This window comes from Vanessa cardui, chromosome 10, assembly GCF_905220365.1.
Source record: "Vanessa cardui chromosome 10, ilVanCard2.1, whole genome shotgun sequence".
NCBI classification, from domain to species: domain Eukaryota; kingdom Metazoa; phylum Arthropoda; class Insecta; order Lepidoptera; family Nymphalidae; genus Vanessa; species Vanessa cardui.
In genome coordinates, this window is record NC_061132.1 from 14,355,889 (window position 1) to 14,373,780 (window position 17,892).

Genomic DNA, 17,892 nt, shown 5'->3' on the forward strand with positions numbered 1-17,892 from the left:
ATAGACAAATACAGTCGCTTTTTTGTAGGTCTTTTTAAGGTGTCTATTAATTGTAGTACATTATTTTAATCTATCTCGTTGGCCTAAGCGAGCGTTTGCAATCTATATCTAAAGAAACATCTAAGTTTATCAGTGTTTCTCTATTATATTACTGCTGCTTTATATATATAAACCTTTTATCCTGAAAATTTCTATCTATTAAAAAACCGCGTCCAAATCCGTTGCGTACTTTTAAAGATCTAAGCATACACAGACAGGCAGCGAAACGACTTTGAATGAATATAATTAATTTATCATTAAAAAAAAGCCCAGTAAAACTAAATAAAACAATGAATCATATAATTCATTACAATAATACTTTCATGATAAAACGTCTTTTGGCGCGGGTTCTATCAAGGGACTGATTTAACACTTACTTTGAATAAAAATAATATGATAGATACACTTGATTTGATTTGCTATGACCAAATAACCAGTTATCTCATAAAGTTATCTCTATTCTAATAATATTTAGAGAACTATTCGCCTAGGGGTCGTTCACTCGTGGAAAATTTGAAAACATTAATGAATGGACAAACACGATTTTTTTTCTCCACTTTCAATTTTTTTATTGACGCTTATCAACTGATAATTATTGAACAAAAGAAATCGTTTGACGAACAAAAGCAAAAGGTCTTTGATCTACTGTTGCATATCGATAGTCTACTATCGATACACTATCGATACTTTAACAATAATTAAGGTTTTAGGGATAGTATCGATACTATCGATAGTTGCCTGTGAGCAATACTATTCAAACTGTCGATAGTTTTGCAAAAACCATTACTTTTAACCTAAACTATCGATACGATATATACGATTGATCAAAACGATACTATCGATAGTACTATCGATATTCTGAATAGTTTTCGAAGTCACCTATCGATACTTCTGCAACACAACTTTGATTTACTCTTTGTCTGTGCTTATTCATATCATGATAGTTATCGCCCGCGGTTACGTTCGCTTTTTACAGTTTGCTTATCAGGTTTAAGGTCTCCTGGAAAGTCGAAACCCTGACTGTTATTTTTTTACTAGGTTTTTAAAATTATAATATTTATATAATAAATAGAAAAAGTCTTTTACATCTGATCTCACAAATTGTAAGATAAAACAATAAGATTTTTGATTCTATTAAAAGCTCTACTGCAATCACTCAATCAATTCGTCATTTTACCATTAAGTGAAGCTACCACCGGTTCGGAAAGTAAATTTTACCGAGAAGAACCGACAAAAAGTCAGTAGTTACTCATTTTCAACATTTAAAAAATACAAAGTTAAGTTAGTTAAATAGAACAATCCAGCAGACCCTGCTCCGCCTTCGATCAATGTTGATGTCGATAGTACTGCCTTGGCGACTGTAATGTCGCGTTTATGTATATACATATATGATGAGGCTGTGCTCTAGGATGGTCCTTTCTGAAGCACCCGCCTCTCGGCCGATGAATCTGCCGATAGCGTCGTGTAGTAGACGGGACATTTACAGTAGCATTTATAATGTTAGTGTTGATTAAAAATGATGAAATAATTTTTCAAATTGGAAGTGTGTTCTGGAGTTGACGTTCTGTTCTTATTATAGCATTAGATACATAAAGATAGATATCATATACAATATAACACACACACGCACACACACACACATATTAATGTATGGAAATCTGATGATGATGTTTTATTTTTATATTTATACGAGGCAGTCTTAATATCTATAAAAATAAATAATTGGAACTAAAAAGTGCAAACTCATCTAAGATACCCAGTAATTTACCTCGTTTGAAGTCATAATTGCTGGTTATGCGATCGCAGGTTGCGTAAAAACTGTCCTCGAAACATTAACTTCCTGTTATGACGCCAGACTATCCGCTAGAAGACAGCCCATATAAATAAAAAAAACACCATAAAACAGGTATTAGAACATAAATCTAGCAATACCACTTTATTAATAAAAAGGGTCAAATTTAACTTTGTCATAAGGTTGTTTTTTGAGACTATATATGTATGATAATGAGGTATAAAGTGGATAGATATGTATGTAGAGGTAATCTTTAGAACTAATGATTCAATTCTAAAAAGTTTCCCTTGATCGAAAGTTAGTTTTGAATCAGTGTGAAACCGGGTTGAATCTCTAAGTTTTTTCAACCGGTAAGTTTTTGCTGAAATAAGATATATATGAAGATCACGATGACCCAGTGGGCACAGGATATCAACGAAGGTTGAAAAACCACTAAGAACCTGCATGTCATATCATATAAAAATATTCTTTATTCAATTAGATTAAGGTTTAATTTGTGTTGGATATAGCGACCTCATTTTTAACCAACCGGCCCTAATTTACCATTTTGAAATAAAGTCCAAAACTCTCAGCAATAAACAATATTTCCAAAAAGATATGTCTATCAGTTACGATTTTGCGGCCTGACCACTGAAAGCTAGGCTAAGTTTGTGTAGGTACAAACATTTCCTGAAAGAGCAAACTCGCGTGCGGTAACTAGTAATTTTCCATATAAACTCATTGATCAAATAAAAACTGCCTTTGAAAATCGTACTACATGAGCCATAGACAAACAGTATGAATAATCCCTTTATCTTTGATCTCTGAATAGGTACATCTTGCGCTTGTTTACTTTATTTGTTTCGACGTGTTGACGACCAGACGCGTTATCGGTAATTCAAGTCACTTGTTGTCGAGACGAGTTACAGGACGCACTGAGATATATATACCTTGGACAATTGACAAATATTTAAACTTGTAAAAAGCTTACGAATAAATATTATAAAAAAAACAAAATTGCCATTGTTCGTTGACTGATATTCTGTTTTGTTATTTATATTACCGAGTGTTATTATGGACATCGGACCGAAATACCACATTGGTCATTTGGTTTTCGAACATTTGAAACTATATCCGGACGTCGTACATCAGGTGAGTTGTATTTATACTTCTCTAAATTAAGATCGAGTCTTCGTGCTTCATCAGAAACCGTTTGTAAACATTTTGTTTGTAATTCATCAGATAATCAATTACTCCAGAAAAGATTGATGGTGACTGGAGTCTGGATAGGTCGATCAGTGTAAACCTTATATTCAACTGGTAGTCACTTCAGGTCTTTCGCGTTTTAGGGTATTGGTTGTCATGTATTAAGCCAAAAAAAGAAGACTATTTCCTTTCTTGGAGCTCAAGTTTGCTTCATACCAAATTTCATCAAATTCTGTTGAGTGGTTTGCTCATGAAATAGCCACAGACCGAGTTACTTTCACATTTTTATTAACCCTAAAAAAAGAGTTTATTATATGGGTAGGTGAACTGACCTAGGCCAAATGATGATATGTCATTACTATCCATTGACATTGGCGCATAGAAATATTAACAATTCCTTTCATCATCAATGCGCCACCATATAGAGAGAAGATATGGGTGATCGTCTAAATTTGAGATTTTTACATTATTATTGTTTTTACCGGCAATTATTTCCGCTGGGTGACCGGCTTTAGGTTGTCAACAGAAATATGCATCGTTGTACAATTATAAGTGCTTTTAAAAAAGATAAACAGGCCCATTCAACTATTTGCATTTATTATTAATTAAATTATTCGTGTTTTGCAGCTGTTTGCCAAATACAAATAATACATATTTATTTTTGTAATGTTGTCGATGTTTATATATGGTTAAAATAATAACACATTTATTTTATATTAGCTGTTCTAGCGACCTTGTGCGCTATTGAATTTAAAAAAATAGAGTTGTAGCCTTAGTTACTCTATGTTACGTCAGCTAGCTGCCAGTGAAAGTCCCGTCAAAATCGGTCCAGCCGTACCAGAGATTAGTCGCAACAACATAATATGCATATAGTACAAAGCGGTTATTTTAATATTAAAAACAGACTCTCCAAATTTATTTTATGTATATAGAAACGGAAGCAAAGCCACAGGGCCTTGTGGTTAGAGACTAATCTCATTATGTATGTAAAGTAAAGTAATATATATATATCATAACAGGATACATAATGTTATGAAATATGTACAGAATAAAAAATAACTCAATATTGTTGCTGGATATTCGAACCACTTTTATTATTTTATTTCCTAGTTAAACGTGTTCTTATGTTTTTTATATCATCTAACAATTTGCAAAATTAAATAACTCTGATTTATAAGACAGGTTAGTTTTTTTTAGATCATGGTAATAAACAATATTGACTAATGGTTATCTTAGCTAGGATTATTCTTTTAGTTAAAAATATTAATAAGGAGTTTTTATTTAGTTACAGAGTTATATTATATATACATTGTCAATCATGGCGAAGGTCAGAATCGTAAATCTTTGTACCAAGTACCATAGATAATAAGAGCTGAGATGGCCCAGTGGTTAGAACGCGTGCATCTTAATCGATGAATGCGTTCAAACCCAGGCAAGCACCACTAAATACTCGTATATGTACTTAAATTGTGTTTATAATTCATCTCGTGCTCGGCGGTGAAGGAAGACATCGTGAGGAAACCTGCATATGTCTAATTTCTTAGAAATTCTGCCACATGTGCATTCCACCAACCCGCATTGGAACAGCGTGTGTTCTAAAACCTCTACTTAATGGAGGAGGAAGTCTTATCCCAGCAGTGGGAAATTTACAGGCTGTTACTTTACTTTTATAGATATTTTTTTTAATGTTCCTCTTTTCTGTTATCAGATAGATGCTGCAACTGGCGAGGAGGAAACTTATGCGTCAGTATTATCTAGATCCATACGTCTCGCGAGATCTCTCAGATCATTTGGACTGAAACCGGGCGACGTACTAGCTATTGGCGGAAGGAACCACTTAAACGTTAACATTCCGTTTTACGCGGCTCTCTTTAATGGCTTGCCGATTGTGGGTGTCGATCCGTTTTTCAAATACGGTAAGTGGTAACTTATGGTTATATGACTGTAATGGTAGCTTTATTGGCTAAGTGTAATCTTCGTTTAAGGGAGGTAGGGCTTTGTGTAAGGCCATCTGGGTAGGGGTATCTCCTACGGATATATAATAATGTAATTGCTGCATTTTTACATGCATTATATGCGCATTTCTTCCAACAAATGATTGTGCATTGGTGATGTAACGAACGGTTAATATTTCTTACAGCGACATAGACTACCTTCCTACATTATCAAAAAACCTAGCAAATTCGCATCCAATAAATTAAGTCTTATTTAAAACATATTCAATACAGTTTTACAATAATTTTACAATACAAAAGTAAATTAAATTGGGCTTAACTATAGCTATTTAAAGCCTCAATCGAGCTTCTCGAATTAAATCACATTAAATACCAATCCGCAAATCTGCCGCAAGGTATTAAAGCTCCAATATTTCTCAAGAGGAAATAACTTGGCCCAGCAGTAGTAAGTAAAGTACCTAAAGTAACAGTCTGTAAATTTCCCACTGCTGGGCTAATGGCTTCCTCTCCCATTAAGGAGAGGGCTTGGAACACCACGCTGTTCTAATGCGGGTTGGTGGAATGCAAATGTGGCAGAATTTCAATGAAATTCGAAACATGTAGGTTTCCTCACGATGTTTTCCTTCACCGCCGAGCACGAGATGAATTATAAACACAAATTAAGCACATATAATAATGGTGCTTGCCTGGGTTTGAACCCGAAATCATCGGTTAAGATGCACGCGTTCTAACCATGGGCCATCTCGGCTCTGAACTGTTACTTAACATATCATAACAACTGTTTTGATTTGTAATATTATTGATTTTAGATGAAATCTGCAAATTGTTCAAAAAGGCGAAACCAAAAATAGCATTTTGTCAATCCGAATCCATCGACATATACGCGAAAGCTGCAAACGCTCTTGGATTAGATATCAAATTGATCGCATTCGATAGGGAGATGTCTACGTTAACAGAGTTTGTACAGGAATATGACAATGGGGATCCGGAAGAAGAATTTAGGTAAGTAAAAGAAATATAACCTAAAACACTCAAATTCAATGTAGCCTTCCACATATTTGTTCGATAATAAAGGTACTATACTGCTCTGACTTGTAAAGATCCTGCGCAAAAAACTCAGTAGGTTTGTTCGAACACTTTTTTAAAATTAACAAAGAAATAGAATGTACAGTCAGAGTAAGAAAACCTTCGTCAGTTTTCAAATTCATTCCTATATCAAGTCTTAAACTCTTAGTACCTTTTAAATTTAAACATCAAATCGTTGCGACGCAATACGTCATTCTCGATCGGTAAAGCATTATGTGGCTCATACTGAGCACACGAAAATAGATCTTAAGCTGACGAACTTTTTCTTACTAATTCAATGATCGTATAATGTGTCAAATAAACAAAGGTTTCTTAGCAATAACTAAATGTTTATTAACATAAGAATTAACAACATTAAATGCTTAAATATAATATATATATATATACAAATATGAACTAAAACTAGTTACTGTATAAATCTTGACCGCGTGGAATGGTGACAAGAACGCTAGCAGCATTTCCCCGTTGAATCGCAATTCCGATCCTCTGGGCAAAAAACGAACCAGCCCTCCTGTCACCAGTGGAGGCAATGAGGAGAGTTGTTATATAATTATATTATTATAATGTTATAATTATATTCCTTAGCAATTGATTATATTTAGCAACAAAGGCAATTTTTACTTCGTTTGAAACTTTGGTTTTGCATAAAATGTTCCAAAATACGAGGTGCACATTTGTAACATTTTAGTTAGTTGTGACGTTACTATGTGGCTGGAAACTCAATGCAGAATGCGACAGTGAAATGCTAGAAAGCGATAAGTCCTCTTGGAACTTGGAACTGTAATTGTAAATAAAAATTAGATTGAAATTTATTGATCCGAATCATGATTGAGTCGAGATGGCCCAGTGGTTAGAACGCGTGCATCTTAACCGATGATTGCGGGTTCAAACCCAGGGAAGCACCGCTGATTCATGTGCTTAATTTGTCTTTATAATTCAACTCGTGCTCAGCGGTGAAGGAAAACATCGTGAGGAAACCTGCATGTGACAAATTTCATAGTAATTCTGCCCCATGTGTATTGCCCTTTGAGGAGAAGGTTTGGAACATATTCCATCACGCTTTTCCAATGCGGGTTGATGGAATGCACATGTAGCAGAATTTTGATGAAATTAGACACTTGCAGGTTTCCTCACGATATTTTCCTTCACCTCTGAACACGACATGAATTATAAACACAAATTAAGCACATATATATAGTAGTGCTTTCCTCGATTTGAACCCATAATCATCGGTTAAGATGCACGCAATCTAACCACTGGGCCATCTCAGTTGATATACAAGACCAACGAGACATAAAGTACTTCTAGACAAAGACGATAGGCTATACATTTTACACATAAACAATGGCATGACGATTTATATATGCCGATGTTATCCATAAATAAAGATCAAGAATCTTTTTTTATCTGGTAACCGATGCATATTAGTTACGTTGTTTATAAGTGCATTGCCTGTTATTGATAAGCGAATATCATTTGATTATTGTCAGTATCTATTAATACTGTCAAGTATTGTGCGAAGAAATTAATAATGCAACTGATAAGACTGATACTACTTTCAAAGTCAAGCATTTGTTCGATACCTGTTGACTTCCAGGCAGGATACATAACATACATATATAATTGTATTTAATTAATATGATTGTATTTTTTAAATGTTGAAAAAGAACTACTGAGTTTCTTGCCGGTTCTTCTCGGTGGAATCTACTTTCCGAACCGGTGGTAGCTTCACTTAATTGTCAAATGATGATTCAAAAGTGCTTGTTAAGCACTTTTGAATTAAGTTTATTTTGATTTTCATTTTGATTTAGAAGCGGTAAATTTAGCGGTATAATTCAGGAACGGATTGATGAGCCTACCGGGGCAATTACCCTGGAGAATTAACAAGAAAGGTTCCGACGAGTTAGGAATTTAATTTAATATGTATTTGGGTACCTGGATTTAGTCGAGTTATAATACTATGACTAATTACTGTTTCAAAAGACACTGATACAAAGATTAAATAAATAATATACTAATAGACTTTTTAGTGAATGCGCCACCAACCTTGGAATCTATGACGTTATGTCCCTTGTAGGTACTGCTGGTTTTCGGTTGAATATCTGATGAGTAGATGGGACCTACTCAGAGGCTCGCACAAAGCCCTACCACCAAGTAAACAAGTGTCACAATTACAGATTTATTTTATATTTAGATAAAAGAAGTGATAGTAGACAAAATGTATGTGGAAAAATATTCTACTAAAAGTAAAATATTTTCCACAGGTTTCTTTTTTGTAAGGTATAGGTTGGCGGACGAGCATATAGGCCACCTGATGGTAAGTGGTCATCATCACCCATAGACAGTGACGCTGTAAGAAATATTAACTATTCCTTACATCGTCAATGTGCCACCAACCTTGGGAACTAAGATGTTATGTCGCTTGCGCCTGTAGTTACACTGGCTCACTCACCCTTCAAACCGGAACACAACTGATACTGAAATACTGAGTATTTTTATTTGTTCGATTCGATTGAAATTAGATTCGCAACTCTCAATTGCAAACAGTTTTTAACACAAAGGTTTGGTGCAAGCTTCTATTTTAGCGGCGTATTGGTGACGTAAGGAATTGCGGTGATGATTACGTCATCACATAAATTACATTATTGCACTATCACGACTGGATTTTCGTCAGTGGACCTTATGTCTTATGTGATATTATGGTACGATTGACATAGTAATAATAGCAATCATTTATTGGTGCAAAAGAAATATTACAAAAATTACCTTATATAAATATATGAGTATACAAAATAAGTATGACTATTGTTAAATATGACTATTAGCTAAGTACTCTATTTACTTATAGTTTGGCACTTTAAAAAGAGTGAAACTTATAATCCTTTTTGGGTTATTAACATAACCTGTGTTAAGGATAATTAGTCCAACCACTAATGGAAAATTAAAAGTAACATTAAGTACATACATAGCAGAGTCATTTGACATGTTGTGACATTGGACTTTTTACTGGACGGTAATACGAGTCACTCGAGATACTAGACATTCATTGAGACGAAACTGTATCAGTCAGATCTACGGGATCATTGAAGTTATTAATCCCTTACTCTTATCTTAGATAAACCATTTATCACTACATCGTATAAAACAAAGTCACTTTCTCTGTCCCTATATTCATATGTATGCTTATATCTTTAAAAGTACTTACGTACCAAGTTTTCATCTTTGTTCTCACCTTGGAATTGTCCTTGTGGTTTGTATAAGAGAGAGGTGTAAACACAACAAATTAACGAATGTACCCATAATGTTACGCGTCTTTGAAATGTCTCCATCGCAAGTGTTATTGAACTTTGTTTAATATTACTCGCCCTTGCATTGAAAACATACAATTGAATAAATAACATGTTATATAACTTTGTGTAGTTTAAGCAAGGTATACCATAACATTTATTATATATCTCAGTTAGGTTTACTTGGTGGTAGGGCTATGTGCAAGCCCGTCTGGGTAGGTACCACCCACTCATCAGTTATTCTACCGCCAAATAACAGTACTCAGTATTGTTGTGTTCCGGTTTGAAGGGTGAGTGAGCCAGTAACTACCGGCACGAGGAACATAACATCTTAATTCCTAAGGTTGGTTAAAAATAATGAATATTTAATACTTCTTACAGCGACATTTTTCTATGGGTGATGGTGACCACTTACCATCAGGTGGCCCATATGCTCGTCCGCCAACCTATTCCATAAAAAAGGTACAAATGATTCAAAATGCGGTACTACCCGTTAAAAACCGGTGCAAACCTAGTACAGTCGAATGGATATCATAAAAAATAATTATTCTATACTTAGTTTTCAATTTCTCATATTTATCACGTATATTAATGTTACAATAACTTTTATATATGATATCTGAATATTAAAAAATACTAATTACCGCGCTAAATTATTTCGAGCTTATTCCATCACGCTGCTCCAATACGGTTTGGTGGACAAATATGTTCTTGATATTCTTCTTCACCGACAAAATAGAAATGAATTTAGAACACAATGTAAGGACATGAAAATTCAGGGTTTTTCCTATGGAATTGAACCCGCATTCATCCATCATAACTCGTTTAACTACTGAGAGATTACGGCTCAGTGTATATTAAAGAACGATTTTAATGTATATTAAAGTAAGATTTTACAAAGAAATATAAAAATATCTTCATTTTCAGAGTAGCGGAGTTCGATATTGACAAAATATATGTATTTCTGATCACTACAAGCGGTACCACTGGCAATATCAAGGCGGCAGCATTCAACCACAAGCCCTTCATGACAAAAATGCTGGGAATTTCGAGGCTACACAATCAACGGAATGTGTGAGTAGAAATTACGCGAAGTGCAATATAGTATGACGTTATTTTTATCAACTTGTGGATCGATAATCTTTGTGATCATGATTGTATGATATATATGGTATTAATTTGTCATTTGGATCGAGCTGGGTTTTTTTATAGATAAAAAAGTTTATTAAAAAAACCCTTGGTTTGGGGATTTCAACCCGTCTGTTAAGAGAGAGCGAGCGAGCTGAGATGGCCCAGTGGTTAGAACGCGTGCATCTTAACCGATGATAGCGGGTTCAAACCCGTGCTTAATTTGTGTTTATAATTCATCTCGAGCTCGGCGGTGAAGGAAAACGTCGTGAGGAAACCTGCATGTTGATATTTTGGTTCTGTTACTGTTTTGTAAAAACGAATACAAATCCTCGATAGTTCGAAACGGCACGTCTTTTTGTTAATACGACAAAATTTCTGGTACATTAATTATTAATTATTGACGTATTTTCATATTTTTCGTTACCGTCTACTGTTTACTGTTTTATTTTATAATCTGCGAACGAGACACATTTGACTAATTAAATGAAAAGGCCAGAAAGACCGAACAATCATGTCGCTAGGCTTCGTCAGCCTATGAGAAGTGATATAAGCCTATGGCCCAGTGGTTAGAACGCATCTTAACCGATGATTATCGGTACCACTGAATATTCATGTGCTTAATTTGTGTTTATAATTCATCTCGAGCTCGGCGGTGTAGGAAAACATCGCGAGGAAACCTGCATGTGTCTAATTTCATAGAAATTCTATCATATGTGTATTACACTCGCTTTGGAACAGCGTGGTAGAATATGTTCCAAACTTTCTCCTCAAAGGGAGAGAATAGCCTAGGAAATTTACAGTCTTCTGTTTTTGTTTGTTATTGTCGGCCTTTGTATGATTGCAAAATAATTTATATTTTACAGGACACATGAAAAAGCATTAAACCTGGCCCCAGTACATTGGGTGTCAAGGTTTTTTTCGACTGCCTACACGCCCCTTGTGGTCAGCACGATGGTCCAAACGTCCAACCCGGATGATGCTGACCACATTGTTGATATCATCAACAAATACAAAGTGAGAGTCCTACAATACATTTATCCTAATTAATAAGAAGACTCATTTTTAACCGACTTCAAAAAAGGAGGATGTTATCGATTTGATTCTTATATAAATATTTTATGTTTTTTACCTCATTTATTTTGACTACTTGTATGATCAGAGTTTGGGTGATCACCCAGTAACACAGGCCACTTATAATATCGAAAAACATTCCATTTTTAAAATATATATTTTTTATTTTTAGCCTCAAACAGCGCTGTTCAGTCCAGCCCATATGTCCTTTTTGGTGAGTCGAAAGGATAAAGTTGACATGACATGCTTTCGAAGCATCAGTCTCACTGGTTCCAAAATCTACCCAGAAGTTCTTTTGAGTTTTAAGGTAAATATTTACCTCTACTAATCGGCGTAAGTGATCAAAACTGTACATATAATAAAATTGGCATGTCGTATGTAGTATGTGTGAGTTTGTAAAATTAAAATGGTCTTTTTTTACTCAATGCATATGTATTTATACACGGTACATATACCAAAATAACATTTTTTACAATTTTTGTCGGTCTATCCGTCTGTTTGTTCTGGCTAATCTCTGGAACGACTGTACCGATTTTGACGGGACTTTGGCAGATAACTGATATAATAGTTAGTAACTTAGGCTACAATAATATTTTGTTTTGTTATACGCCTTTGAGGCGTACTAGGTCGAGGGCACAGCTGGTTTATCACTAAACATCGAAATACTCTGCATTAATTTCAGGTTATAAGGATTTTATGCAAGGCCAATATGCAGCCTGTAGTTTAAATCGTTATCTGCCAGATACTGTAATTGATAGAAACACAATTTCTAGTTATTTATTATTATATGAAGTAACGACGGTACCACAAACACCCAGACCCAAGACAACATAGAAAACTAATGATAATCTACATTGACTCGACCGGGAATCGAACCCGGGACTTCGGAGTGGCGTACCCATGAAAACCGGTGTACACATCACTCGACCACGGAGGTCGTCATATTGTGCAAACTATAGATTATGCATCTGTGTGAATATATTATTATATAGGCCAACACGTTTTCAGGAAGAGTTCAAACTCTATTCCTTGTCTATTTAATTTTGCAACTTCGTTATTAATCCGGGTATTTTTGTCGTAATTAAAATGTTTCTTCGAATTTTATTTATCAAAATTATAATTAATTAATCATTTATTTATGTATTAACCAATGGCGATAATTTTAGAAACTTTTATCCAACGATATGGTCGCTTTAGAGGCGTACGGACAGACTGAGATGATAGGGCCTGTTCTAGTACCAGACCCTAAGGGACCGATTGGCAACTGTGGGAGAGGATCCTTACCAGGCTACATTGTTAAGGTAATTTATAAATATCCGAAAATATTTTATTGACGTACCCTCTAGAACTATATCCTTGGATATATTATTTTCAACGGGCGGCCATGTTTAATGTTGTGTGTTCTAAATAAAAAATCTAAATCTCAGTGAAACGTTATCTACTGTAAATTATAGATTACAAAAAGTTATATGGCATGTGAATAGTAAGGTAAAACAGTAAACAGTATTTGTTAACTTTTTTATTTACCCGACCGAAGCAGGAGACTATAAATAGCCATAATCGATAAATAAGGTGACTAAGATCAATAAAATGTAATTAATTTAACATAAAAGTCTAGAGAATTAATAACGTTAGATGTTTAAATATATACAAATATGAATTAAAATTTGTTACTGTATAAATCTTGACCGCGTGGAATGGTGGCACGAATGCTAGCAGCATTTCCCCGTTGAATCGCAATTCCGATCCTCTGGGCTTAAAGGAACCAGCCCTCCTGGCACCAGTGGAGGCAAGGTGAGGTGTTATTCGTTTGATGAAGCTTTTCATGAACCTTGGTGTAGTGGTGTAACTGTTCCAAGGTTAAGTTATTTGGCCATGCTATAGCATCAAATATGTGTAGTCCATTATAAAAGTATCCAAATTTAAATACGGGCAAAATATTTTTTATTGTTACATTGTGGAAATATAGGTTGACCTGACTCATTTTAACAAATTATGGAAAGTAAAGTAAGTAAACTAAAAGCTCGTAAATTTCCCACTACTGGGTTAAGGCCTCCTCGCCTATTAAGGAGAGGGTTTGGAACATATTCCACCACGCTGTTCCAATGCGGGTTGGTGGATTCCACCAAATTATCGAATTAATCATGAAATATTGTTTTTTTTTTTTAGTTAGTTGATGTCGATAGTCGCGAAGAAATAAAAGAAACGAACGTCACTGGAGAACTGTTGGTCAAGGGTCTAAGATTTACGGTGAGTGATTTTATGTAGTCTTCATTGCTGCTCTGAGGCGAGATGTAATTTTGCTTCTACTAACTTGGAATTCAATGGAGCTGATCATAAACAATGATAGCTATCATTGTTTATGATCAGTTTTTGATTCACTTGGAGTTAGGGTTTTATGGAAATCCATCTAGGTAGGTACCACTATCATCAGATATTCTAACAGCAAACAGTAGTACTCAGTATTGTTGTGTTCCGGTTTGAAGTTTGACTGACAATGTTACTACAGGCACAAGGGGTATGCCACATAGTTCCTAAAGTTGTTGGTGGCTATGTGGCTGTAGGTAAAAACTCACTCTCCCTGCGAATTCACAACCATACTAAGTTTTGCTGTTTGGTGCAAATCTTCCATAAAACAGCAGACTTATTACTGCATGATCCCAACTACTATTAATTAGTTCTGATTGAAAGACGATCAATAGTAATGTTTTATTTATATATTTTTCAGGAATATTACAATGACCCAGAGGAGACAGCACTAGCTTTTACAGAGGACGGATATTTCAAAACTGGGGACCTGTTGTATCGAGATGAGAATGACAACTACTATTTCGTTGATCGTATCAAAACCCTGATCAAATATAGGAATTATCACGTAAGCGTAATAAAGGCCTTAATTGTGTAAAAGTATATTCTATAAAATTTTGATTGCGTTGAATGATGGCAAGAATGCTAGAAGATTTTCCCCGTTGATGCGCGATTCGAATCCTTTGGGCATAAAATTAATCAGCCTTGTCATCAACAATAAAATGAGGTTGATACTTACAATAGAGTTTGTTGCATTATTACTCCTAGGTCCAAGTGAAAGTTATTTAGTAATAATTATATTTCGTAACTCAATCTTGAAAACCGAATGTAATACGATGTTTTGATGCCTGTCTTTAATTATTATAAGTATTATCGCCAATGTTGCAAATGTTTCTCTGATATTCCACAATCATCTGTGGTAAGTTTCGATATTGTTTCTTCAGAATAGTGATACTGGCTGTTGTTTTTTTAAGTAAATGTTATTGTCGATTTTAAAAATCTTTGCTTTTATCATATTCACAAAAGTAACATAATATTAATTCGCCTTTTTCTAATACACCGTTTGATCGACATTTCGCTGACTTTTTAGGCGCAAGCAATGATGTTCTAGTAAACAGATATGTCATTAACGCGCAAAAAGTGAAGACTAAAAAACGTCCGTATTGGGACGTTTGTCTTTAGTCGTTTTACGTAGTAATACGTTATAATTCATCATAATTACGTAGTAATACGTTTTGCGTAATTAAAACATCTAGTTACCCTTTTACTTATTGTTTTTATCAAGCTATCCTTTTTACTTGTAACGAAATGTAAAATAAACCGTCCCCGGCGCGGCACACTTTTTTTCTGTTGTTTAGAATGGATATAACATATCTGTTTATTAAAATATCATTGGGCGCAAGTCTTATTTAAATGCGTTTATCGATGTGTGTGTGACCTTTATGTAAGAGTGGGAGTTATAGGTGATGCCGACGGAGATAGAGCAAGTGATACTCTCTCACCCCGGGGTGGTTGATGTGTGCGTGGTGGGACTGCGCGACGTGGAGGACGGCGAGCACCCAGCCGCCTGCGTGGTGCGCGCGCCCGGCAGCACCATCACCGCAAGCGATATATGCGACCTCGTTAACAGTGAGCTCTCCATAACATAGCATCTGTTTGCACATCACATCAATATATGACATATATGTCCTTTATTGTAAAATGTAACTTTATTAACATAAGAATTAACAACATTAAATGCTTAAATATATACAAAAATGAGTCGAGATGGCCCAGTGGTTAGAACGCGTGCATCGTAACCGATGATTGCGGGTTCAAACCCAGGCAAGCACCGCTGTTTCATGTGCTTAATTTGTCCATATAATTCATCTCGTGCTCTGCGGTGCCACATGTGTATTCCACCAACCCGCATTGGAACAGCGTGGTGGAATATGTTCCAAAACTTCTCCTCAAAGGGAGAGGAGGCCTTTAGCCCAGCAGTGGGAATTTACAGGCTGTTGTTGTTATGAACTAAAACTAGTTACTGTATAAATCTTGACCGCGTGGAATGGTGGCAAGAATGCTAGCAGCATTTCCCCATTGAATCGCAATTCCGATCCTCTGGGCAACAAAACGAACCAGCCCTCCTGTCACCAGTGGAGGCAATGAGGCGAGGTGTTATGTTATGTCCTTTTGGTACATTATGAAAAAAAATGTCATATTTTTTAACTGCTGGCGTCTTATAAAATCATTCTCTTCAACTACATAATGAATCCGTTGGTCTGATTGAAATTAAAATGTATTAATAGCGATTCGCCGTTGGTCATGGTCACTTGTCATTTTGCATGATAACCTGTTTGATTCTTCTAATCGTCAGAGCAATTATTTTTTTTATATGTTTTGATTTTACTCCAATGGTGCCTTGGAAAAAGTTAATCATAAATCTTCAATGCGCCACTAATATTAGGAACTATGCTGTTATCTCTTGTATTAATAGATTATATGCATATATATAAGTATATCTTTAGGTATATTAATATTACGTCAGGATCACTACTTGATCAGCCCTATTTGAAAAAAATATTCGTTGAATTATTGCATTTATTTATGATAAAGTTTATTTCAGTAATAAAAAAGTAGTCGAATTCCTCTTTTAAAATCTACTTTTGAAACCGCTGCTAACATTTTACAAGTACAAAATATTGTAATGTCTTAATTTAACTTATATTTGTAATTTTTTTTTTCAGGTAAATTAGCAAACAGCAAAGGATTACGAGGCGGCGTCTTTTTTGTAGACAGTCTGCCTTACACATCGACTGCGAAAATCGCGAGGGGGAAAGTCAAACAGCTGATTGAAATGCAAAACGGAAAATAACCAAAAAGTTTCTATATTTTGAGTCTACTTTAAAAAGAAAGATCTTTATTTCAGCTTCATTTGATACAATTGTGAGAATTCGCATTTTTCTACTCTGTGTCAATTAAACAGGAAAAATTTTATTTGTGTTTGATAAAATACTATGACTTTAAATATTTTCTTACTTTCGCTTGTTTATGTAATTTTTTATGTTTTTCGCCTTAGTGTTATGTACGATATATAGTACACCTATTTATAAATTAGAATTAAAATAAGAATTAAATAACATTAATTATATACAAATATGAACTAAAATTAGTTACTGTGTAAATCTTGGCCGCGTGGAACGCCAACAGTATTTGATTTCTTTAAAAATATATAAATAAACTAACATTAAAAAATACAGATTATATATTTTTTTATTTATATTTGTGATATTTGTTATATAGAATAAACAATCCAATTTTATTTGTTTTTTTTTAATGTGTGAATTAGACGGACGTGTGAGAAACCCGATGGTAAGCGCGAATACATAATAGTGGTACAAATCACCCTTTAATATCTGGGGACACGGCAGTGCCCCAGCCAAGTCTCGAGCAAAACGGTCACGGCCGTACCATCTTTTCTCGAAGCGATGTTTCTCACCCCCCCCCCCCCCTTTTTCCTTCGAAGTGGACAAAGCTAGGTAACATTTTACTCATAATTTCAGGCATAAAGAAAACTATTGATACAATTACTAAATGTTGATTTATAACTAAATAATAATTTGAATAGGACTTGGCTATTATGAGATCTCAAAACTTTTTACGATGGAAAGACTGCAGCGAGAGGCTTGGCATTTTTTTACATTTAATGTTTTTGGTGGGATTATTTCTTTTACAACCTTAGTATCGCTCTCTAACAGGCCTATACCTTTTTTCCTCTTAAAAAATATTAAGGTAAGTAGCAGCCTGTAAATTTTCCACTGCTGGGCTAAGGCCTCCTCTCCCATTAAGAAGAGGGTTTGGAACATATTCCACCACGCTGTTCCAATGCCGGGTTGTGAAATGCACTTTTGGCAGAATTTCGATGAAATTAGACACAAGTAAGGTTTCCTCAAGATGTTTTCCTTCACCGCCGAGCACGAGAGGGATTATAAACACAAATTAAGCATATATATATAGTTGTGCTTGCTGGGTTTGATACCGAAATCATCGGTTAAGATGC

General features: G+C 34.9%; 1 protein-coding gene across 1 annotated transcript; it reads left to right on the forward strand.

Annotated features, from left to right (window-relative positions):
* Positions 1 to 2,673: 2,673 nt before the first annotated feature.
* LOC124533275 (luciferin 4-monooxygenase-like) lies at positions 2,674 to 17,096 on the forward strand. The gene is made up of 11 exons (XM_047108485.1): positions 2,674 to 2,962; positions 4,725 to 4,932; positions 5,781 to 5,973; positions 10,272 to 10,418; positions 11,339 to 11,489; positions 11,719 to 11,853; positions 12,713 to 12,847; positions 13,716 to 13,796; positions 14,275 to 14,421; positions 15,317 to 15,482; positions 16,580 to 17,096. The coding sequence occupies exons 1-11, from the start codon at positions 2,885 to 2,887 to the stop codon at positions 16,705 to 16,707; spliced, it is 1,569 nt and encodes a 522-aa protein (XP_046964441.1). The 5' UTR covers positions 2,674 to 2,884; the 3' UTR covers positions 16,708 to 17,096.
* The last annotated feature ends 796 nt before the right edge of the window (positions 17,097 to 17,892 follow it).

Excerpts from the sequence above, each read along its gene's own strand:
- LOC124533275 (XM_047108485.1), top strand. The coding sequence starts at position 2,885 with ATGGACATCGGACCGAAATACCACATTGGTCATTTGGTTTTCGAACAT. Across the intron at positions 2,963-4,724 it reads ATCCGGACGTCGTACATCAG|ATAGATGCTGCAACTGGCGA; the intron begins GTGAGTTGTATT and ends TTCTGTTATCAG. Across the intron at positions 10,419-11,338 it reads CTACACAATCAACGGAATGT|GACACATGAAAAAGCATTAA; the intron begins GTGAGTAGAAAT and ends TATATTTTACAG.